The following is a 21,591-nucleotide window of genomic DNA, read 5'->3' as shown; positions in this document are numbered from 1 at the left end:
CAATCGAGAGCTTAACCTTATGCCACATCCCAGGATAAAGTAGTAGTGGTGTTATTAATTAGTAAGGTGGCTTTTTATAGAGTAATTGAATCCATTTTATAAAATCATCTCCTATCCCAAAACTGCATGTGGATTCCCATAAGTCTGTTGATGTGACAGGAATAATGAATTGGTATCATTGTTAAATATGACTGGGCACTTCTCTCCGCCAAATCTTTAAAAACACATCATATTCTTTAGGGGCAGCTTCATCAAAATTTGAGCTTAGAGCATAATAAATAAAAACACATGATATTATATTCCTATGGGATTTTTAGAATTATAATTTATGAAAGGGTGAAAGTTAGAACTCACCATTTGATAAATAGGGTTCTTAAAACCCAATAGGAACGAATAGAACGTGGGGTAATTTTAGATTTATTACGCTCTAAACTCACATTTTGTTTATATTTTTTATATTTTGACCGTATATCTGGAACAGTCTATTTCCTTTGACGGACGAATGGCTAGTGTCAGAGGGTCTATATATATTATCTGAACCCCCCACCCTCTCTGACGCAAAAACACCAAGGGCCCAAGGCAGGATGGACTATAAGGGCAAATGGTCAACTGTGGACAGTGGTCACTCACATAACTGATACTAGGCCATAGTAATAAATTATATCCACTCTGTTATTTAGATTCCAGAGTGTCAGCATGTCTCTTATGGCCTTTTGCAGAAGTGTTGCTCAATAGCTGGCTTCACCACAATGGCTATGTTTAGCCAACAGATGTTTACGAGGCTATGGACAGTTGGAACCAGAAAACTCTTATGTTGCAATACTGCACATCTTGCAAGAATGTATAAATGTATATGCCAGTAAGTCTCCTCGCCAGACCATGTATAGTATTTCCGTGTAACCCTTGTCACAATTACCGTAAATGCCTTCTGAAAGCTATATAACGCTTGGACCAAGAGGTGGGTCTTTGGTATGTCCTTGGGTGACATTCCGTGTGTTACTCAGGGTATCCAGACAAAACTGTTATGTTGTATTCTGTGTAAATAATTTGCCTGACTATTACTAAAGGTTTTCCTTTACTGAGTTTTGTCTTACACGAGGTCAAAATGGTATTACTAAAAATGCCATAAATTTTCATAAACCTGCCCCTTTAAGTTTAGTTGCTTGCTTTTCAAGGATAGGGGAGATTCCATCTCCTATGTTCTTTATTGGCTCCTTGACTTACTCTCATATTTTTCAGAGTTAAATATTTCCCTAAACTGAAATCTGTTTTCAGCTTGTCAGTGTTGACTGGGGCATGAATATCAGGCTATGCTATATAGCTACCATAAGGTATGCCACATAAATGGAAGCTGGATCCAGAGGTGAGGAGGCTGATGAAAAGCATTCAGTGTTTGGTCCCTTAGAGACCGGTTTGTCATCCAAGATGCTGATGTTTTTTTTATGTCTTGGATTGCCTAACTATATGAACATTTTCACGCTAAATAAGCATAGAATTTCAACTGAATCACTAACAGAGTATCACATACTTCCTAAAACTGCCCATCACCTGACTTATTTTAAGAATTTTATACCTTTACTGAAGGTTTTTTATGTAATTGTTTAATTGCTTCCCATTTCATGCCCAGAAAACAAAAATTTTTGGTTTTCTATGTAATAAAATTAACTTTTCTGCAATGTCTAGATCAATGTAGTGATGATAGACTTGAGAGTGGTTTATGGGTAAAGACCTTTATAAGTATGTTCAGTCCATGACCTCTAAATGTATGTATAACCAATTAAGAAAGCGCTGTTATAAGTTTTCAGAAAACTGAAATATAACAATGAAATGCCATGGCAATGGAAAATTTTCCATTAAACACTGTCCCCTAACAAAGAACTTTTTGTTTTTCATGAAATAATTAAGAAAGTAGGGGTTAATGATGCAAAATATGTAGCAAGGAAATAATTGTATTTTATTAATTCAAATATGTAAGGGTAGAAGAAGAGCAACTTTTTAATTGAAACCATTTAAATGAGATAAAGAAAACATTGGCAGTAGACACAGAAAACATTAATAACATGCTTTTAATTGATTTATACTGGTCTGCTTATATTATTTCACTGAAAATATAAAGCTGCTATCCACAGGCAAAACTCATAATACTAATGACTCAAAAGGATAAAAGCAATGCACAAGGGGGCTGAACTCTATCATTGTTACTGCATGCCATTATAACTATGAGCTACACAATTGCATCCTGTCCTTTACATTATCTTCATTGGGGAATAATACTAAAATCTAATCTGCAGGCGTACTTATTGTCATGAACATTTTGGCTTGCAAAGTAACACATACACTTTCAACACTGGATTAAAATATTAATCTTACCGTGAAAGACTGCTTTATTTGACAAACCCAAAGCTGGCACAGTAGCACCTTCAGGAAGATTGGTGTCTTCCTAGAGTAGCAAACAAACATGAAATCTACAGTAAGCAAGTACGAACTATCCAATTAGAAAAAAATTGTTACGTAACAAAAAAGCGGAGTTTTTCCCTCCATTTTTTTTATTCCAACTAACCTTCGAGCACATTGGTATTCAACCAAGATTTTAATTGAAATGCCAGAAATTCACTATTCTGGGAAACAGTTTATGCATTACTTGTTAACACTGCATTTTCACAAACACCTTATAAGAATTAGTGATCACATTAGCAAACACTGTAGTGCTTTATCCTTTTTGTGTAGTACATAAAAATAGTAAGAATAGTGCATTCGTTTTTGCACTGTACCAGCACTTTAGCATGATTTATTATAGACAAGGCAGCGATCAAATACACTAGAAAATATCGCCTGCCGTGGATTATCTCTACTGGTCTACAGGGGAAAGCCTGACGTACAGAACTGTTGCTTACTGCACACGGGTTGCGATATTTAAAGAGCATATATCACAAATGTATTCTGCCATGTCAGAAAATCACTGCACAAGAGCTTATAAAGGCTAGAGTTTTAGCAAATAGCTTTTACAGGTGAGTGTCACTAAGGGATCTAGTTGTGCTTCTTCCTGTACTTTCACTACTAGTAATTTAATTCTTCATTCTTCCTCATTAATAATTATATACAAAATACTGTTTTGTTATTATGAGTTATTATTCAGGTAACAGTGTGTTTATTCTTCATCATTAAGAAGCTGAATATTCTGCTACAATTGCACAGATACAACAGCGTGGAAGATTATTTTTGGCTCAACATTATCTTGAAGTTTACATTTAACAACCTACCCCCAGAATTGGGGAATTATGTTGAACAATACAAATTCCACAAATTTGTAAGACCTCTAGTTTACATAAAGATTTATTGATTTTACAGAACTGATTGTACAGAACTGCTTATATATTGTTTGTTTGCTTTGCTGACATGTTGCCAAAACATCTTACTTCTACTTTATACTCGTATTACTTTGTCAGTTATTTCCATTCTATTTGTGTTCGATTCCCTTACTATTATTTTTTTAAAGTAAAACTAAAGAAGTACTATAGGCTAGAAATGTTATACATTATGTTTTGGGCTTCTGTACCAGCATAAGGTAACCACAGCCCTGTAGCAGGAAAGACTTGTGCTTCCAAAGATGTAGCACCCCATCTTCTTTTATGATGATTCACTGCACATGTATACATATACAGTACATATAAGGCTGATTAGTAATTAATAAATATTATTACTACATGGCAGCACAGAAACCAGTGCAACTAGCATCATAATTTAATAATCAGCCTTGTAGCATCAGCTTATATTACAGGCCAACTTAATTTTCTGCTTGATGATATGCAAAGACCCCTAAGCTTAGCTTCTCAGGGCATATTGAGCATGTGACACTTTCCAAGATGGTGACACCCTGTGACAAGTTTGAAGTCCTGGATCATTGCTGTTATTGACAAACAAACTTTAGGTTGGTGCAAGTTCAGTATAAAATATGGCATTTTATTACAATTGTTGAAGTTAAAAAAAAAAATCAATATGTCTAAATTAAAATTATGTGCTGCAAACTTTAGCCTTATTATTACTTTAGCTCATTGCATTAGTAACCCTTGCCAGCACTGAAAGTCAATATTCTCATATCAGATCAGATCAGATTAAGAAAAATTGCTTTCAGCTTGGAAGTAGTCTAGGATGGAAATCTTAAAACCAATCATAACAAATGTAATTTACACAAAGTAATCAACAGAAAGCAAAGACTTTTAAGTGAAGCAATACAAATATAAAACGCGTAACATGTAAATCTTACTGTTTTGCGTTTAAAATGACATTAACATAGCATTTTAAAAAAGGAGATAACATTTTTAAATGTGCACACATTGGTGGAAAGCAGCTTGCCAATACCATACGGACATCAGTTACAGGGCTATGCTAAGAAGTGTATTTAATCATATGGACAGCTAAAGGAAGATTATGAAATAAAAATATTACACAGAAAAAGCATAAAATATACTGCCTTAACATATATATTTTACTTCATCTCTGCATAATTCAAAAACGTGTGTTTGGGAAGGAAGGGATATCAAACAACAGATCTCAATGTTTATAATTATTTCTACTTGAGTGTATTTACCTTTAAGCACTTTGTCAACTGTTAATTGCAATTTAACTGATATAAAACCTTCTTGAGTTTTACGTATAGTGCCCTTTCTGTCTGCAAACTTTATTTTTCAATATGAAAGGAGATGCACCATTTGTACTGGATTGGAGATTGCAGTGGAATTATTTTCTCTAAATTATCGTTCATATGCTTAGTTTTTTGTTTTTTTTTTAATATAATATCAGTTACTAATTTATATACCAGCATTGATAATATATAAACATATATAATTTAGATAATCATAGATAGAAAGAACATCCCAACACAAGCATTAAAGATAAAAATGTACTTTTCTTCACTCGAATATTTCAGTCACTCACATTTAAAAGAAGCTTCTCCAGAGATATTCCAGAAATGTTGCTGAAATTTTCAATAAAGTTACGTGGTGCTGCAAAAACTCTTAGAACTTTTTCATCAGCTCCAGAAACAAACTGAAATCTACCAATCATAGCAAGACATTGCATGTCATATCCATGTATCTGAGGTCTTGCAATTTCATGCCACGTTACCTGTATTTAAAGGGATCCCAAGAAAATTGAAAAATTAAATTACAAGACACACAAAAAAACAAAAAAAACCCACTAACCAAAAATGATTATAAAATCGTATTATTACCATTTTTACTTCATTTCAAAAGGCCACAAACATAACCCTACTTAGATTTTGTGGCAGATGTGTGTGGGTATATCTCTCTCTCTCTCTCTCTCTCTCTCTCAAGGGAGTACATTTACCACAGAACTATACTCGTAGCCCACAGATAGGAACCAATTACTGCATTATACCAGCTATCATCCAGTGCATACTAGGGACTCTATCCCCATCAGCCAGTTTACTAGGGTTGAGAGGTTAGCTAGCCAGCCAAACAGACGCGATCAACAGTTAAATGACATGTATAATAAGTTTCTTGTACGTGGGTACCCGAAATATGTCCTGGATAGGGCCCAAGCTAGGGCAAGGAAAACTAAGGTTCATCGTAAAGATAAAGAACAGTCTATACCATTTGTCACTCATTATAATGATCGTAGTAACATGGTGACTAACATTCTCCGTAAGCATTGGGGGATTCTTCAATCCTCATATCCTGAAATTCAAGAATTTGGACGACCCCCATTAGTGTCATATAGAAGGGGGAGAACGTTAGGTAGTCAGTTGGTTCATTCTGATACGAAAGAAAATCAGGTTTTGACACAAACATATATGGGTACAAAATCGCGGGGGATGTTCCCTTGTTTAACATGTTCCCAATGTTGTTGTGTACATAAGGGTAAAATATTTGAGCATCCGAACACGGGTCGTAAATATACTCTAAGGGGGTACTATACGTGTTTGACTAAATTTGCTGTTTATGTGTTAATTTGTCCATGTGGTCTCCTCTATGTAGGGGAGACCACATTACAAATAAAAACACGTATATCCCAACACAGATCTACAATTAGGAAGGGCAATGTGAAGCTGCCAGTCTCTAAGCATTATGTGGAGAAAGGACACAAGGATACAGATTTGAAATATATGGTTCTGGAATGTGTACCCTCCCCCAGACGGGGGGGAGATAGAGAGCTATTGCTGAGGAAAAGAGAGGTATGGTGGATACACCAATTAAACACATTGGCCCCAAATGGGCTTAATAGAGACTATGACCTTTATGTATTTCTATGATGGGATAAACATTGGTCTCATTTCTGTTTTTTATTCTCTGTTTTGTTTCTTTTTAGCTGGATTTGGATATGCAGTGGACTAACGCTGAGTTGTCATATGCCTGCATGGATAACATTAAGCAATTAAGGGGTTAATGTGTGAGGATCGTTAATGATGTCATGTTCTATATGCAACTTCCTGTGTTACCTTGTATAAATAGGTGTAAACCAATGTTTGTTACTTGAATGCTGCCCTTGGCTTGAGAAAAAGGTTTGTATACCCCGAAACGTCGCCCTATGGGCTTTGGTATGTCTTTCTACAATATATATCTTTTTTTGCATAAGAAACTTGGAGTGCTGTGTCAGTTTTAATTTTTTCTATATATATATATATATATATATATATATATATATATATATATATATATATATATATATATATATATAGCAAAAAAAATACTGCACTCAACAGGCTCAGTTACAGTAACTGACTTTAATAGAAAAACAAAAGAAATGCCAATCTTATCCAGAATGCTGGGGACCTGGGGCTTGCCAGACAACAAGTCTTGATACCTTAAGTCTACTAGAAAATCATGTACACATTAAATAAATCCAATAGGCTGATTTTGCTTCCAAAATGATTGATTATATCTTAGTTTGGTACAGGTATGGGATTCATTATCTGGAAACACGTTCTCTAGAAAGATCCAAAATTATGGAAAGCCCGTCTCCCATAGACTCCATTTTATACAAATAATTCAACTTTTTAAAAAATGATTTCCTTTTTCTCCGTAATAGTAAAACAGTACCTTATACTTGATCCCAACTAAGAAATAATGAATCCTTGTTTGAAGCAAAACCAGCCTATTGGGTTTATTTAATGTTTGATTTATTTAATGTTAATGATATAGGTTAATGGTAAATTTTATATATACATGATTTTTTAGTAGACTTAAGGTATAAGAATCTGTTATCAGGAAAGCCCCAGGTCCCCAGCATTCTGGATAACAAGTCCCATCATACCTATGTGTGTGTATATATATATATATATATATATATATATATATATATATATATATACATACATACATACATACACGCACACTTGCACATACATGTGCCCTCTGTGAAGAGCCAGTACTGCCAATACAATGAATCCTACAATATATAGTAATCCTATAATAACTTAATCAAGAAACAATTTGGAGCGTATGGTACAGAAAGCACAGAAGGAAATGGAAGACCTGGATATCAGTATTTTTTTTTTTAATCTAAATTATTTATTCATTGTTTGGATGGGAGGAATCCTACCAGTGCAGCAATATTATGGGTCAGATTTATTATGTAGTGAAAAGAAAAGGTGGAATAATTTGCCACACATCTACAGACATTCATTGCTGTGCAAAAAACGACATAATGTTTTTTTAAACAATTTTTTCTTTGAGTAACTTTGAACTGCTGCTCAATTAAAGCACTATACCACATGGGCAGGTGGTTAGAAACTAAAATTCATTAAGGCCATGTTGAGGTTTAATGCACTAAGGAAAACAAAAATGTTATTTACATTGTCTTAGTGGCTATAACACCTACATTTGATGATAAACTAAGATGTCAAGCAAAGTCACAGCATTGCACATAAAAGGATTTCTTTTTATGTGTAACAAGCCTAGTAAGAAATTTGGGATCATTCACAAATTTACTGGAGAGAAATACCAGGCACTAAACTGCTATAAAACATTTCATTAAATGAAGGGATACATTTAAAACAGTATTTTTTAACCTTTCCTCTTGCAAAAGCAAAAGGGTAGCAAGTTATACATTATACATTAGAGACCCGAAATAAAATAATGCTAAACATAAAACTACATGAAATAAATGGTTTACTTAAATTGGTAATACATTCAATTATTTTCAAATGATAAAAATTAACTTACATGAGACTGTCCTTCTTTCTTCCATGGTCCAAAGAGTCTTGTTGTTTGATCAGCACTTACAGTTATTACAAATTCTCCTTCAGGATCCCACCTCATATCCTGTACACTGTTGAAGTGTCCAGATATAACAACCATGGGATCCCATTCATTCTGTTGGAATATATAAAATATGAAAAACTTTCAAGACCTATTCTATTTCATGTGGACCTTCACACGAGATTGGGCTCTAAAAGGCTTATTGCAGCAGAGTTACAAGTCAGCGTGGGGTCATTTATAAAGTCTATGCAGTGCATATTTATTTGCAAATGGTTATATTACCCGTGTTTTTTGCTGAATGCTTAAATATTGCACAGCAAATTCACATGACACAAATTTTAGTAAATGGCTCACAAATGAGATGGGTGCTTGCGTGAATGCGGCTACTGTCCAAGGTTGTTGCAGGGCCGGAAAGTTTGCGCACACACACACAGGGGGCGTCGAGGTGGCTGGCTAGATGCCTAGAGGCTAGCTTGGCCTGCCTTTGGGTTGTTGTGCTTGAAAATAGTGTTGACAATAATTTAAATTCGGAATTTGCAAAACTATTTTATGAATATTTTCTCTGCCATCAAAGTTGTGACATAACTCAATTGCAGAGTGTGCATATAAATATTTGCAATTTGCGATTTACTGCTACTTACTGACAAATTTGGTGGAGGTTCCATCATGCTGTGAGGCTGTGTGGCTAGTTCAGGGACTGGGGTCCTTGTTAAAGTTGAGGGTCGGATGAATTCAACCCAATATCAACAAATTATTTATGATAATGTTCAAGCATCAGTCACAAAGTTGAAATTACGCAGGGGTTGGATTTTCCAACAAGACAATGACCCTAAACACACTTTGAAATCTACAAAGGCATTTATGCAGATGGAGAAGTACAATATTCTGGAATGGCCCTTGCCTACATAAAAGCTTAACAGGGGCACCAATTAAAGGTAAAAATTCCAATGATCCTCAATAACCTAACCGATTTATAAGCTATTTATTTATATATTAACTATTTATATGAACAGTTTATTATAGAGTAACATTACCGGTTTATATTGGGATCTACTTATTAAATTACAGTATATTAGCATCTCGTACACAGCAAGATCACTGGGCCCCTAGACTTACGAAGTTTACGTAACTTTTGCAAAAATGTACGTTATGTAAGAAACTTATGTAACTTGCATAACATGCTAAAACAGTGCATTACATAGAGGCAGGTACCTTTCTGGAGTGTAAGGTTATAACCAGTGCAATTTACATAACTTCTGCAAAAACTGCCCAAGCCTGCCTAAAAGCTTAACAGGGGTAGCAGAGGCAAACTCCACTGACCCCCCAATAAATTAAAAAACTTTAGGGAATTGCCACTGCCTCCCAGTGACTTATAAGCACATAATTTATATTAATTTTATTTTTTGTCTGTCTACACAACTGAGGAACCAGCAAATGAAGGTTTCTTTTTCAATAGACCCAGGTCCAGTAATTCAACTACTGTTGCATGTATCATACATAAAAAAATTCAAAAGAGGCTAGAATATGTAACGGTAACTGGGACCAGATGTATTTATCCCAGGGTACTAAATGAGCATAGCTCTGTCATTGCCAACCATGTGACTCATTTTTCAGGATTCTTCTGGTATAGTGCTGAAAGAATTGCAAATGTGATCCTGTTCTCAGTCTGAAAACTATAAGATGGTTAGTCTGACATCAGTGGTAGGAAATATTTTTGAAGGAGTAATAAGGGAAAACATACTTGACTACATTGTTAATCACAATAATATAAATTTGTGCCAGCAAGTTTTTATGTGCAACAAATCTTGCCAGATTAATTTAATTTGCCTTTTATGAGAAGATGAGCAGGAATATAGACTCTGGGATGGCATTGGATGTGATCTACTTAGACTTTGCTAAAGCATTTTATACAGTATCAGAAGGTTACTTATTTATAAATATATAAACACATACATATAATCTATACATTGACAAATATAAACTATTTACCCCAGATCCTACTAATTAAAGTGGACCTGTCACCCAGACACAAAAATCTGTATAATAAAAGTCCCTTTCAAATTAAACATGAAATCCAATTTCTATTTTTTATTAAAGCATTCATAGCTGTTGTAAACTCATTTAAAAATCTCAGCTGTCAATCAAATATTGTCTGCCCCTCCTCTATGCCATGGGCATAGAGGTGGGGCAGACAATTACTTTCACTTTCCATTCAGCACTTCCTAGATGTCACTGCTCTCCACACATTCCCCCAGTTCTCTTTACCATTTAATTGTGTAGCCAGGGCATGGGAATGGACATTGGGTCCCCCATTCTGGTGCACAAACAAGATTCTGAGATGTGCAAGGCTTTCCTTAATATGTCCACAATATGGCTGCTGCCTGCTTGCTATCATTTTGAATTCCCAGACTGAAGGCAGCAAGATCCAAATAATGTATACAGTGTAATTAAAGTTCATTTTGCTTGACTAATGTGATAAAATAGGATTTTGAATAATTTTTTTGGATGACAGGTCCCCTTTAAGGATACAAGAGGGGGGTTGTGGGTGCACTCCGAAGGCCATATAAAAATATATATAAATACAATAATCCCCTGTCTAAAAAAAGAAAAACAGGGTATTTTGTTACAAAGTTATGATCATAAAATTGGTAAGCCGCCATACCACGTCAAGGTTACCAATTTTATGATCATAACTTTGTAACAAAAACCCTGTTTTTCTTTTTTTAGACAGGGGATTATTGTATTTATATATTTTTTTATATGGCCTTAGGAGTGCACCCACAACCCCCCTCTTGTACCTGAAATGTAGCCGGAAGCTGTGGCTAAGCTTCATGTGGTTAGTGCACCCTCATACCCACCCCTTTAAATTAACGGTGGCCCTATGTCCTTGTTGTTTATTATTAATCCTTGGTTTGGGCAGTTTCTCTCCCTTAAAAGCCACAAATGCTAGCGGCTGGGGAGGCTTTGGCCTTTTTATTACAAACGCCTGTGAGACACCCATTATATTTGCTGCACTTATCACTAGGTAACACTTGCACAGACCCACACACATTACACCTATTACACTCCACATTTAGCTTTTCTTTTTTCATCTCCCTCTAAATCTATACTCACACCTGTACTTATACTCACACACATACACACACAAGTGTGCACTTATACAACTTTACTTTTCCTTCATTATAGTCTCTTCACATTCACATTTTTTTTTAAATGGGCGTTGGTCTGGGCAGTCTCCCCTTCAAAAGCCGCATATGCAGGTGGCGGGGGAGGATCTAGTCCAGATTGAAACCAAGGTTTTAAATTTTGATCGCAGGTAAACAGGTTAGGGACCGCCGTATGGGGTTTACCTTGACGTGGTATGGCGGCTTACCAATTTTATGATCATAACTTTGTAACAAAAAACCCTGTTTTTCTTTTTTTAGACAGGGGATTATTGTATTTATATATTTTTTTATATGGCCTTAGGAGTGCACCCACAACCCCCCTCTTGTCCCCTTTAAGGATACTCAAAAATGTGAAGCTGGACATAGTAATCAAGTGTATTACAGTTAGTTTCAGAGAATGCGCACTAGCCCTATCACCTCATAATTCCAAATTCTATGAAGATGTACTTAGGTCTCTGAAAGAGAATTCTTAAAATCAAACTTTTCGACTAAGAAAACCAACAAATCACATGTGAACTGCAGAGATATTCAGAAGAGGCACATTCTATAAATTAGTATCATCCATTCAGGCAAATTAGGTAGTAATCAGCTTAAAGTGACCATGGTTTTTCATGCGAATCAAACAAACCAACTCAGCTTCTGTATCCGCTATCATTTTAAGCTCTCTCTTCATCATGTGCAAACTGCTCGTTGAAAGGTGTAGGGCATTCTTAATGAAATGAACAGAAGCTGTGCTGTATATCAGCACCATGTCGCCTTGACAGCAGGCACTTCATAAGTTTTATAAATAAAATAAAGAAGAACCAGTTGGACTTCTGCTGCAATCAACTCTAATGTGTTGCAATTCTAATTGCCATCTGCCCTGCTCTGATTAGCATAACATCTCTACAAAAAGAAGCTCATCCTACCATAAAACTAATCACTAGTGATGAGAGGATGCTCTAATACCCTTTTGTTTTACAGTTTTAATTACAAATTATTAGGGTTTCAGTATCGGTTCTGCCATGCTTTCTTTTTTTTTTTTTTGTCTCAGTCTTCCACATGTTAAATGATGTCTATAGAGGTAGTAGTCCCAAAAGAAGGAAATAACCCTGTGGTATAAGGTATCTTGAGAGGCATTTTCATGAATACCCAATAAGGCCTGTCTTAATGCATCCTCACATGGGAAAATAGATGACCTACAGTCACTTGACATGAAGTGGTGAACAGACAACTGGAAATTAGCATTGCATTACTAAGTTCTCACCAATTCCTTTCTCATAAAGTGTTTAGGATTCTCTTTTACACACTACCACACATGGCGCCTAATACCTGGAAACTGGTTATCCAGAATACCTGAAACCAACAATGGTTTTCCCTACAGAGCATATTAAACTTTACATTATTTGTTCATTCTCTGTACTGATAAGACATGTATTGTGATAACACAAATCCATGTTGACAACAAAACAACCACGTTGGGTTTTTAATGTTTAAATATATATACTGTATTTTTTTAAAGGTAAACTTTATTTCTTTTAGTTTTGTAACAATACAAGCAATAAACATATGTGTTTAAAATTAAATTTGTCTCTGGTTTTGTTTACTCAGTGGGAACAACAGAGAACACAACTTTGCAAGCTTTGATAGACAATATAAATTTGTATATGCAATACATCATACGCTACCCTACACATTAGTTGTTTGTGACCTTAAAAAACTTATTTGGCCAAGCAAAACTATTCTAATTGTGATTCTGACCACTGATTATGCTGTGCAAAAAAAAGCTCATTGATCTCAGTGCTTTTATTGGATTTTAGTGATTTTACTGCATCCTGCAAATTACTTTATTTTGTCCAGGCAAATTGGGTGCGCTATATTTATATTTGGGTGCCTACACAAACCACATAATTTGGTAAATCGATGCATATTCAGCATCAAATGATTCAGTAGATACCTGGTGTTAATAATAAAGATGTTTTATAGTAGGAGGTAATGATGACTACAAACAGTAGGAAAGCTTTGCAACATGAAAAGGCATATTTACCCATTTTGGATTCAGCAGAAATTTCATGTGCACTGATTCCTGAAACGTGTGTCGATTTTTTGGAGCAGAACACTGAATTTCTCCTTCAGTAAAAGGATTCAGATTTGGTTCAAGATATGGCAAATCCTGAAAAGTGCATCCCTATTTAAAGCCTCATATCTTGTTGCAGAGGTGAAAATATACTAAAACTATATAGTGTTTCTAGGTAAACTAAACTTTAACAACTGAAAGTTGTTAAAAGATAGTAGTGAATACATGTATTCCATGGTCAGTTGTAGCTCAGCTATGCCTGCATAGACCCGCATACATTTACACTAAGACCTGTATTGTGATCTCACCAAGCTGTTAAGAGTGCACATCGTCGGGAGATCCTTATTCTTGTGTACCAGAAGATTATATGATGTGCCTTGTATCTGTGACACTTTGCAAGATCAATTTTATGTATTTTATAATAACTTTTGGAATGCTATCCATTATTTATACATAGCGATAAGTAAATACCTGTTTGTTAGGCGCACGACTCCACAAATGCAGGGCTCCATGAAAAGCATGAGCAAGGATCATAGACTTGTCTGGGCTAAACTGGCAGCCGAGAAATCCCAATGTGTTTCCTCCAACTTCTCCTACACGGACCTATGGCAATTGAATTAAAAAAATTTGAAAATGTGTTTATAAGGAGAAGAATGTACCCTCTATTATAAAATATAAGCATATTATAAATCACCAAGGAATTTCATGAACACATATATACAGGTTATGGAACTTAGAAGTCACTATCCTTATATTTTATAGAGTACACTTAGAATGTGAAGGGTCACTGACACACCTAACAAATCCAAGATGGTAAGTAACCATGTACAGCTTAGTAGGCCTGAATCATTACTGTTATGGAGAGGCTGACATTTTCAGCAGTAAGTTCAATCTATAAGATGCAGCATTTCTAGCCACATTCATTGTTAGGGTTTAGTTCTCCTTTAAAGGAACAGTTCAATGTAAAAAGAAAAACTGAGTTAATAGGCTGTGCAAAATAAAAAAAAACAGTTAGCTAGCCAAAAATGTATTCTATAAATGCTGGAGTGAACGGATATCTACCATAACAGAACCCAGCTTCCTGATTTGCAGCTCTCTAACTCTGAGTTAGTCAGTGACTTGATCCTTAGCATGCAGCTCGGATTCAAAAGCAACCAGTTCAGACCCATGTGGCCCCCCTCAAGTCTCTGATTGGTAACTGCCTTGTAACCAATCAGTGGGAACCAAGAGTGCTTCAAAGCAGGAAGTAGTGTTCTGGTTATTATGTTAGACATCCAGTCACTCCAGCCTTTATAGATTTCTAACAATATTGAAAACATGTTTAGATTGCACAGCCTATTTACCCAGTTTTTGTTTTTTATACTGAATACTTCCTTTAATGCAAATTTGAGAAGGGTCTAAAACCCTTGCAGTACCTTTTGGTCCTAAGCCTGAAAGAATTGTTCAATGTAAAAATTAAAACTAGGTAAATAGATAGGCCGTGCAAAATAAAAAATGTAATCTATAAAGGCTGGAGTGACTGGATGTCTAACATAATAGCCAGAACACTATTACTTCTTTGCAGCTCTCAGTTTTCCACTGATTGGTTACCAGGCAGTAAACAATCAGATACTTTACTTGAGCCTTTATAGATTACACTTGCAGCTAAGTAACTATATTAGACTGTGAAAATAAAAAAAAATGTTTCTATCTATTTAGCCAGTTTTTATTTTTACACTGAACTGTTCTTTTAAGCCTCCCCCAGGCTCTGGCCGAAAAGATCAAATTAGTTGGATAATAACGTTGTGTAAACTAATTATATATTTATACAGTAGGCCTTTTGCTATTTAAAGGGGTGGTTCTCCTTAAAATTAACTTTTAGTATGTTTTAAAATGGACAGTTCTACTCAACTTTTCATTTGGTCTGAATTATTTATTTTTCAGAGTTTTTTAATTATTTGCCTTTTTCTTCTGACTTATTCCAGCTTTCAAATAGGGGTCACTGACCCCATCTAAAAAACAAATGCACTGTAAGGCTACAAATGTATTGTTATTGCAAATTTTAATTACTCATATTTCTATTCAGACCTCTCCTATTCATATTGCAGTCTCTTATTCAAATCAGTGCATGGTTGCTAGGGTAATTTAGACCCTAGCAACCAGATATCTGAAACTGCAAACTGGAGCGCTGCTGAATAAAAAGCCAAATAACTCAAAAACCACAAACAATAAAAAATGAAAACCAATTGCAAATTATCTCAGAATATCACTCTCTACACCATTTTTGAAGTTAACACAAAGGTGAACAAGGCAAGGTTATCTATGGTTATCTCTTGACATACACCAGATTAGGATTGGGTCGTCTTTTCTCTTTACTCTGTGGTCATGCATAATATTTTGGATATGCAAAGACAAAAAAGGTTTGGTTTTAGAGAAAGGTTTGTCAATACTAACTATTTTGTGTAGGGGGAAATATCTTAGAGGGGACATTAGTATGTATAAATACATCTTAAGCATAAAAATACTACAAAATAACTGTTTATTCTTATAACAGAACTATAATTCATTATGCATAGAGGCAGCACAAGTTTAAGGGCTACAGCACATAGGAAATACTGGGTACTGCATCCACTGTATTATTAGCAGCCCAGGTACTAAAACTTAAAAAAATAGCCAACCCATTACCATTTATGTGAATAAAACTTGTTCAAGCACTTGCCAGGCAATTACTGCTTGACAAATGTCTCAAAACATGGCACCCCAAAATCACCCTTACTCATTTTTACAATGTATCCAATATAATAAAATAATCATTCCATGGCATGTTTACAGTTAATGTCATGCCTATATTTGCATAATTTTCTTGAAACTATATATATTCTATGAAAGAAAACCTGCAACTCATAAGGGTCATTTTATATTTTATGAAAAGAAGAACCTTGTCTAGGAATTTCATTTAATATAGTACCGGTACTTGTTATATATATTAATGATATTTATACTGTACCATAGTTTATTTCGATGGCATTAATGGAGCATTTTTTTTAAATACCCTTGTTCTCACCTACGATTTACACAATAAGGGTTTTAATCCTGCACAAGGCATTTTAAATTATTCTGACAACATAGTGAAACATATAAATTGTAAATTATGCTGCATTACACACCATGCCACAAGCTTTGAAATTCTGACAAAAGGAATTTGAAGGTTGATACTACAGATGACAGACATTTTTATTCTGCTCGAGAGTACATTTGAGCCCAGGCATAAAATATAACAAAAGCACAAAAATACAAACAAGAGCTTGGAGCCTTTGAACAGGGTACTACTCCTGGTTAGGCTTTCAGCACACAATTTCACTCACACACTATGTATTAAGCCTAGCTAATTTGCTACTGCCCTCCATATTCACAACACATACCCTTCAAGCAAGTTGAAAAAGTACAGCAGAAATCTAACTAGGTTTGCAATGACATGACCTGTGAAGCCTTTATAGAGACGCAGCAGGCCCAATGTTGCTGAGAGCAAACACTGGTTAAAGAAACTAGTTAAAGCTGTATGTTACTAACCCCCTAACCAATACAATGCTGACTAATATAACCAGCATTGTATTCTAGGGAGGAGCGCAGGTCCAAAACAGAAGTCAGAGACGTGCACCAATTTCCAGAATGCAGAATGTCATGTGGAAAACAACTTTTTTTTTTTTTTTTTTTAACTTTGCACACTGTGTTCTGCATTGTAAATCACCTCTATTATTCTACTATGAGATGAAGGTTATATTAAGTTTTCATTCACGTGACAGTTTCCCTTTCAAATTTAGTGTGATAGAGAGCCACACACCAGTATGGTGTATTCTTCCTAGACAACAATCATCAGAAAATCCCAGCAAGACATATAACAAGGGACAAACTTCCAACACCCTCTAATTATAGGTCACTAACAGGCTTTGTGGTATGTTGGAAAGTATACAATACACACTGTAGAACCAGCCTAAAAATATTACCACTTGCCCCCTTTTCAGTACATGTATATTTCAGAAATTGACTGCATCATAATCCTGCCTTTCTCCTTGTTGCAAAACAAGCAAGGTTAACTATAGACTACAATATACTATTAGAACCTCCTAGCCTGTAACCTTTAATATAACATAAAAAGTGCAGTCATTAAAAATGGAAAAACCATGGTATTAAATCAATATTCTCAGTACTATTATTCAGGTGGCAACAGATAAAAAGAAACATGTTTTTGCTCAAAGACTTGAACTGCAAAATACACAATGGACTACACAAACTTAAAGGGATACTGTCACGGGAAAACATGTTTTTTTCAAAATGCATCAGTTAATAGTGCTGCTCCAGCAGACCTGTGCTCTGATAAACTCCAGTCACTCTTTACTGCTGCACTGCAAGTTGGAGTGATATTACCCCCTAGCAGCCCATCAGCAGAACAATGGGAAGGTAACCAGATAACAGCTCTCAATAGTAAAAATCCATGTCCCACTGAAGACCTTCAGTTACATTGAGTAGGAGAAACAATAGCCTGCCTGAAAGCAGTTCCATCCTGAAGTGCTGTCTCTTTCTGAAAGCACATGCCCTGGCAAAAAAGAGATGGCCTACACAACAATATTACAACTAAAAAAATACACTTGTTGGATTAGGAATAACATTTTACATGGTATAGTGAATTATTTGCAGTGTAAAAAGTGTAATTTAGAAATTACACCATAAAAATCATGACAGAATCCCTTTAACATAAGTAAAATGGATCTTGATTTATGCCACATCAAAGCTCAAATAAAGCTAAATGGCTTACAGGGCTGAAATATAATCAGAAACTACAGGGATCTATTATGAAGGTTATAACTAGTTTCAGTGCGAAAACAGAAAGGGACAGGTTTACGAAAGGGCGAAGTGACTAACAAAGATTAGAAGATTTGCCAGCGTTACCGTTTTCAGAGACTTCACAGGTTTACTAACGGGCGCAGGTGTCACTGCGCTAGCAAAGGAAATAGACGCAAGCAGTGATTCGCATGGCACTCTATCGCCAGGAAAATTTTTGCCCCAACACCTTTCCTACTTTTGCTCAGTAACCCTAATTTAGATTTAAGACTACATGAGCTGTAGAGTAAAATAAGAAAATGTCCTAGGCCAACACCAGTCTAGAAAAAACTTAAATGAGTTCACTGGGAAGTGCTTAACATATCAGCACCTCAATTCTACTTTGTCCTTTAACAAAAAAAAAGGTAACTTTCTCAGTGGTTTGTAGTTTGGCCACAAACTAAAAGCCAAGATCTTGTGCAATATGGCCACATCAATAACTAAGACTTCAAAGACCAATTTGTCCAATATGATCAACTTCTGAGAAGTCGGTGTTTTTCTTGTGGGGGGCATAACACGGAGTAAGCCATCTGTTCTACTGTTCTATGTAATGTAGAACCTTAGTTAAGGCAAAAGCTAGAATCAAGAAGGCTCAAAGCAAATGAAGAAAGGTCATTGCCCCCAATTGTTACTGATATAACACATTCTAACAGCTACCAACTCCTTAAAAAACAAAGCTGGATGGCAGCAACATGCCATATCTAATGTAAAAAGTAGAAGCAACGTTTTGGCTCAGAATGCTCTCAATGACTTGCCCTAAAAATGCTTCTGATTTAAGAAGAAGGGCTGGACAAAGGGGTACAGAGCCAAGACCTGTAATTAAAAATTAAAAGGATGTCACAATAAATAATGCAAAGCATTTCATACAACTCAAATTTTCTTTTTCTTTTTTATAATTTTTAAACACGTTGTACATGTATAGAATTCAACACTCTGTTTACTAAATACCAGACAGTAAAGCATTATTTTTTATGTGAAATTATCTTTTGTTCAGGAGGGATTCTGGACCATTTTCAAGGCAGATAAACCTGAAATGTTCAGATATTTTGATGAACTAGTAGCAAATTTCTATATTTCTCACCGATTTCTAACCAGATTTTCTAAAGAAGGTATATCAGATCTGTGGCCTTAAAGATGCTATGAACTAATGTTCAATGCATCCTTAACATACGAGTAGCTGTAAGGCTACAAGTTTTTAGTCTCAGATCCAATGCATGTTTTAATAAATTATTTTACTTAGCTATCAAGAACAGCAGAGAAGTCACCATACTGGTAGTAGACAACCAGTCTGTGTTATATAATTGAATTCCTGCAGTTTTCTTGCCAACAGCAAACTGTGGATATAAATGCAAGCAATATAAAAGCGCTTCAGTTCTTTATAGCAGCCACAAACAGTACAATAAAGGGTAAAACAATTCCAGTTTGTTTTCAAATGTTACTATTGTCAATATGACATACCTGCTCTAACCACACTCCAGATTCCTCATCTGGCTCCCACAAGATCATGGTTTTGTCCATAGAAGCTGATAGTAAACTCATTGGCTGTACAATGCTGCCATCTGCAGGATAAAATAGACAATGTCAATTAAAATTCTACGCAAAAAAAAACAAAAAAACACACACACACACACGTATGGGACCTGGGGTTTTACGGATAATGGATCTTTCCGTAATTTGGGTCTTCATGCCTTAAGTCTACTAGAAATTCATTTAAACATTGAATAACCCCAATAGGCTAGTTTTGCTTCCAATGATTAATTGTATCTTAGTTGGGATCAAGTACAAGCTACCGTTATATTATTATAGAGAAAAAGGAAATCATTTTTAAAAATTTGGATTATTTGAATAAAATGGAATCCGTAATTCGGAGCTTTCTGAATATCAGGTTTCCGATTAAGGGATCCTATACACACACATATATATATATATATATATATATACACACACACACACACACACAAAAGGATTTAGACCCATGCACATATTTCAATTATATCCTCAAAATTCTGTTACATTTGGAGCCAGAATACGTAAACCGTATCCCTCAAGTCGCTGTTGAACTACAAATTCCAGGATTCATGGACTTTGATTTTAGTTTACAGTTAAAAGAATGTAAGTTTGGCAGCCCATATTTAGGTGTTTAGCTATGTCAGAAAAAAAAAAATATACAAAATATACTATATAGACAAAGCTACATGAACACGTTTTTGGCCAAAAGTATTCTGCCATCCCATCTAATATTGCATGTCCTTAGTGGGAATTCACAGTGGCAAGTTCCAAATTGTGAAATTGAGAGCTCGAGTGGTGCTCCAGCATAAAAAAGTAAGTAGCTCACCAAGTTGATCATGATTAAGTACCTTGGAGGTACGAAACGCGTAGAGCCTATGGAGATGAATTTATAATAAAGCCTTTTTTTTTTAACTTATATTATTGGCCCTGTGGATTGCTCTGAGTGCCGGATAGCCCTTTCTCTTTGATGTACACATACGTTCTAAATTGTCCCTAGAAGTAATTTCAATAACTATTCATCTGGAGCTTGTGTTTTTCAACAGCCGGTAAGGCCAATATCATAATGCCCATTTCAAGTGTTAGCAATGCAAGCATACAATGCATTGTACTTTAAAGCAATATCAATCTATTATTTGGAGCCATGTTCCCCTATCAGGCAGATTTACTGACAATTTGCATGGTTTGGGCTAGGGCCCATTGTCTAATGAAAGCAAACCTTAAAACACTGTACGATGAAACTCTTCACAATTTCATGCTTTCTACATAGTGATATTGGTTTGGGAATTAACACAATATAGCCATGCAGATCCAAAACATCTTGCTCAAATGCCAGTGCAATAAAATAATTGGGCTACATAGAGCCTTGACCTACAAATCAATTAAAGACCTGTAGAATGGAACATCATATCTGATTATTCAACATCAGTGATTATTCACAATAATATTGTATGGGGCAGATTCCCTAAAGGGCGAAGTGGCCAATGCTGGCATCAATTCGTCAGAAATCCTATCCGCAGGGACATCACCAATTCACTAACGGGCGTAGAGGACAATTCACTAACAAACAAGACCGTCCCTAGTGTTCGTCCGCACTCTATCGCCAAGCAACCTTTCGCTCTGGCGAATGGTCGTTACTCTGAAAATTCCAGCCAGCCAGAGTTGACTTCATCACCTCAGACCCGGCAAACTGATAAAAGTTGTAAAAAAAACTTGGCGACTTTTCTTTTTTTAAAGCGGGATTGCCGTCAAAAGTCCAAATGAAAATGAATCTAATTTGAGGGGC

At 35.5% G+C, this 21,591-nt stretch overlaps 1 protein-coding gene across 1 annotated transcript in view; it reads right to left on the bottom strand.

Annotated features, from left to right (window-relative positions):
- Positions 1–21,591, bottom strand: part of elp2.S (elongator acetyltransferase complex subunit 2 S homeolog) — an 82,923-nt gene that overhangs the window by 23,048 nt on the left and 38,284 nt on the right. Inside the window, exons 10-14 of the mRNA XM_018269398.2 lie at positions 19,758–19,858; positions 13,914–14,045; positions 8,184–8,333; positions 4,936–5,124; positions 2,371–2,440 (exon numbers count right to left, since the gene is read on the bottom strand). Coding sequence (XP_018124887.1) covers positions 2,371–2,440; positions 4,936–5,124; positions 8,184–8,333; positions 13,914–14,045; positions 19,758–19,858 — 642 coding nt within the window. The remainder of the gene's footprint in view (positions 1–2,370; positions 2,441–4,935; positions 5,125–8,183; positions 8,334–13,913; positions 14,046–19,757; positions 19,859–21,591) is intronic.

Source organism: Xenopus laevis, chromosome 6S (genome assembly GCF_017654675.1).
Source record: "Xenopus laevis strain J_2021 chromosome 6S, Xenopus_laevis_v10.1, whole genome shotgun sequence".
Lineage (NCBI taxonomy): Eukaryota > Metazoa > Chordata > Amphibia > Anura > Pipidae > Xenopus > Xenopus laevis.
Note: the sequence above shows the minus strand (reverse complement) of the source record. Positions and strands in the feature narration are given on the sequence as shown.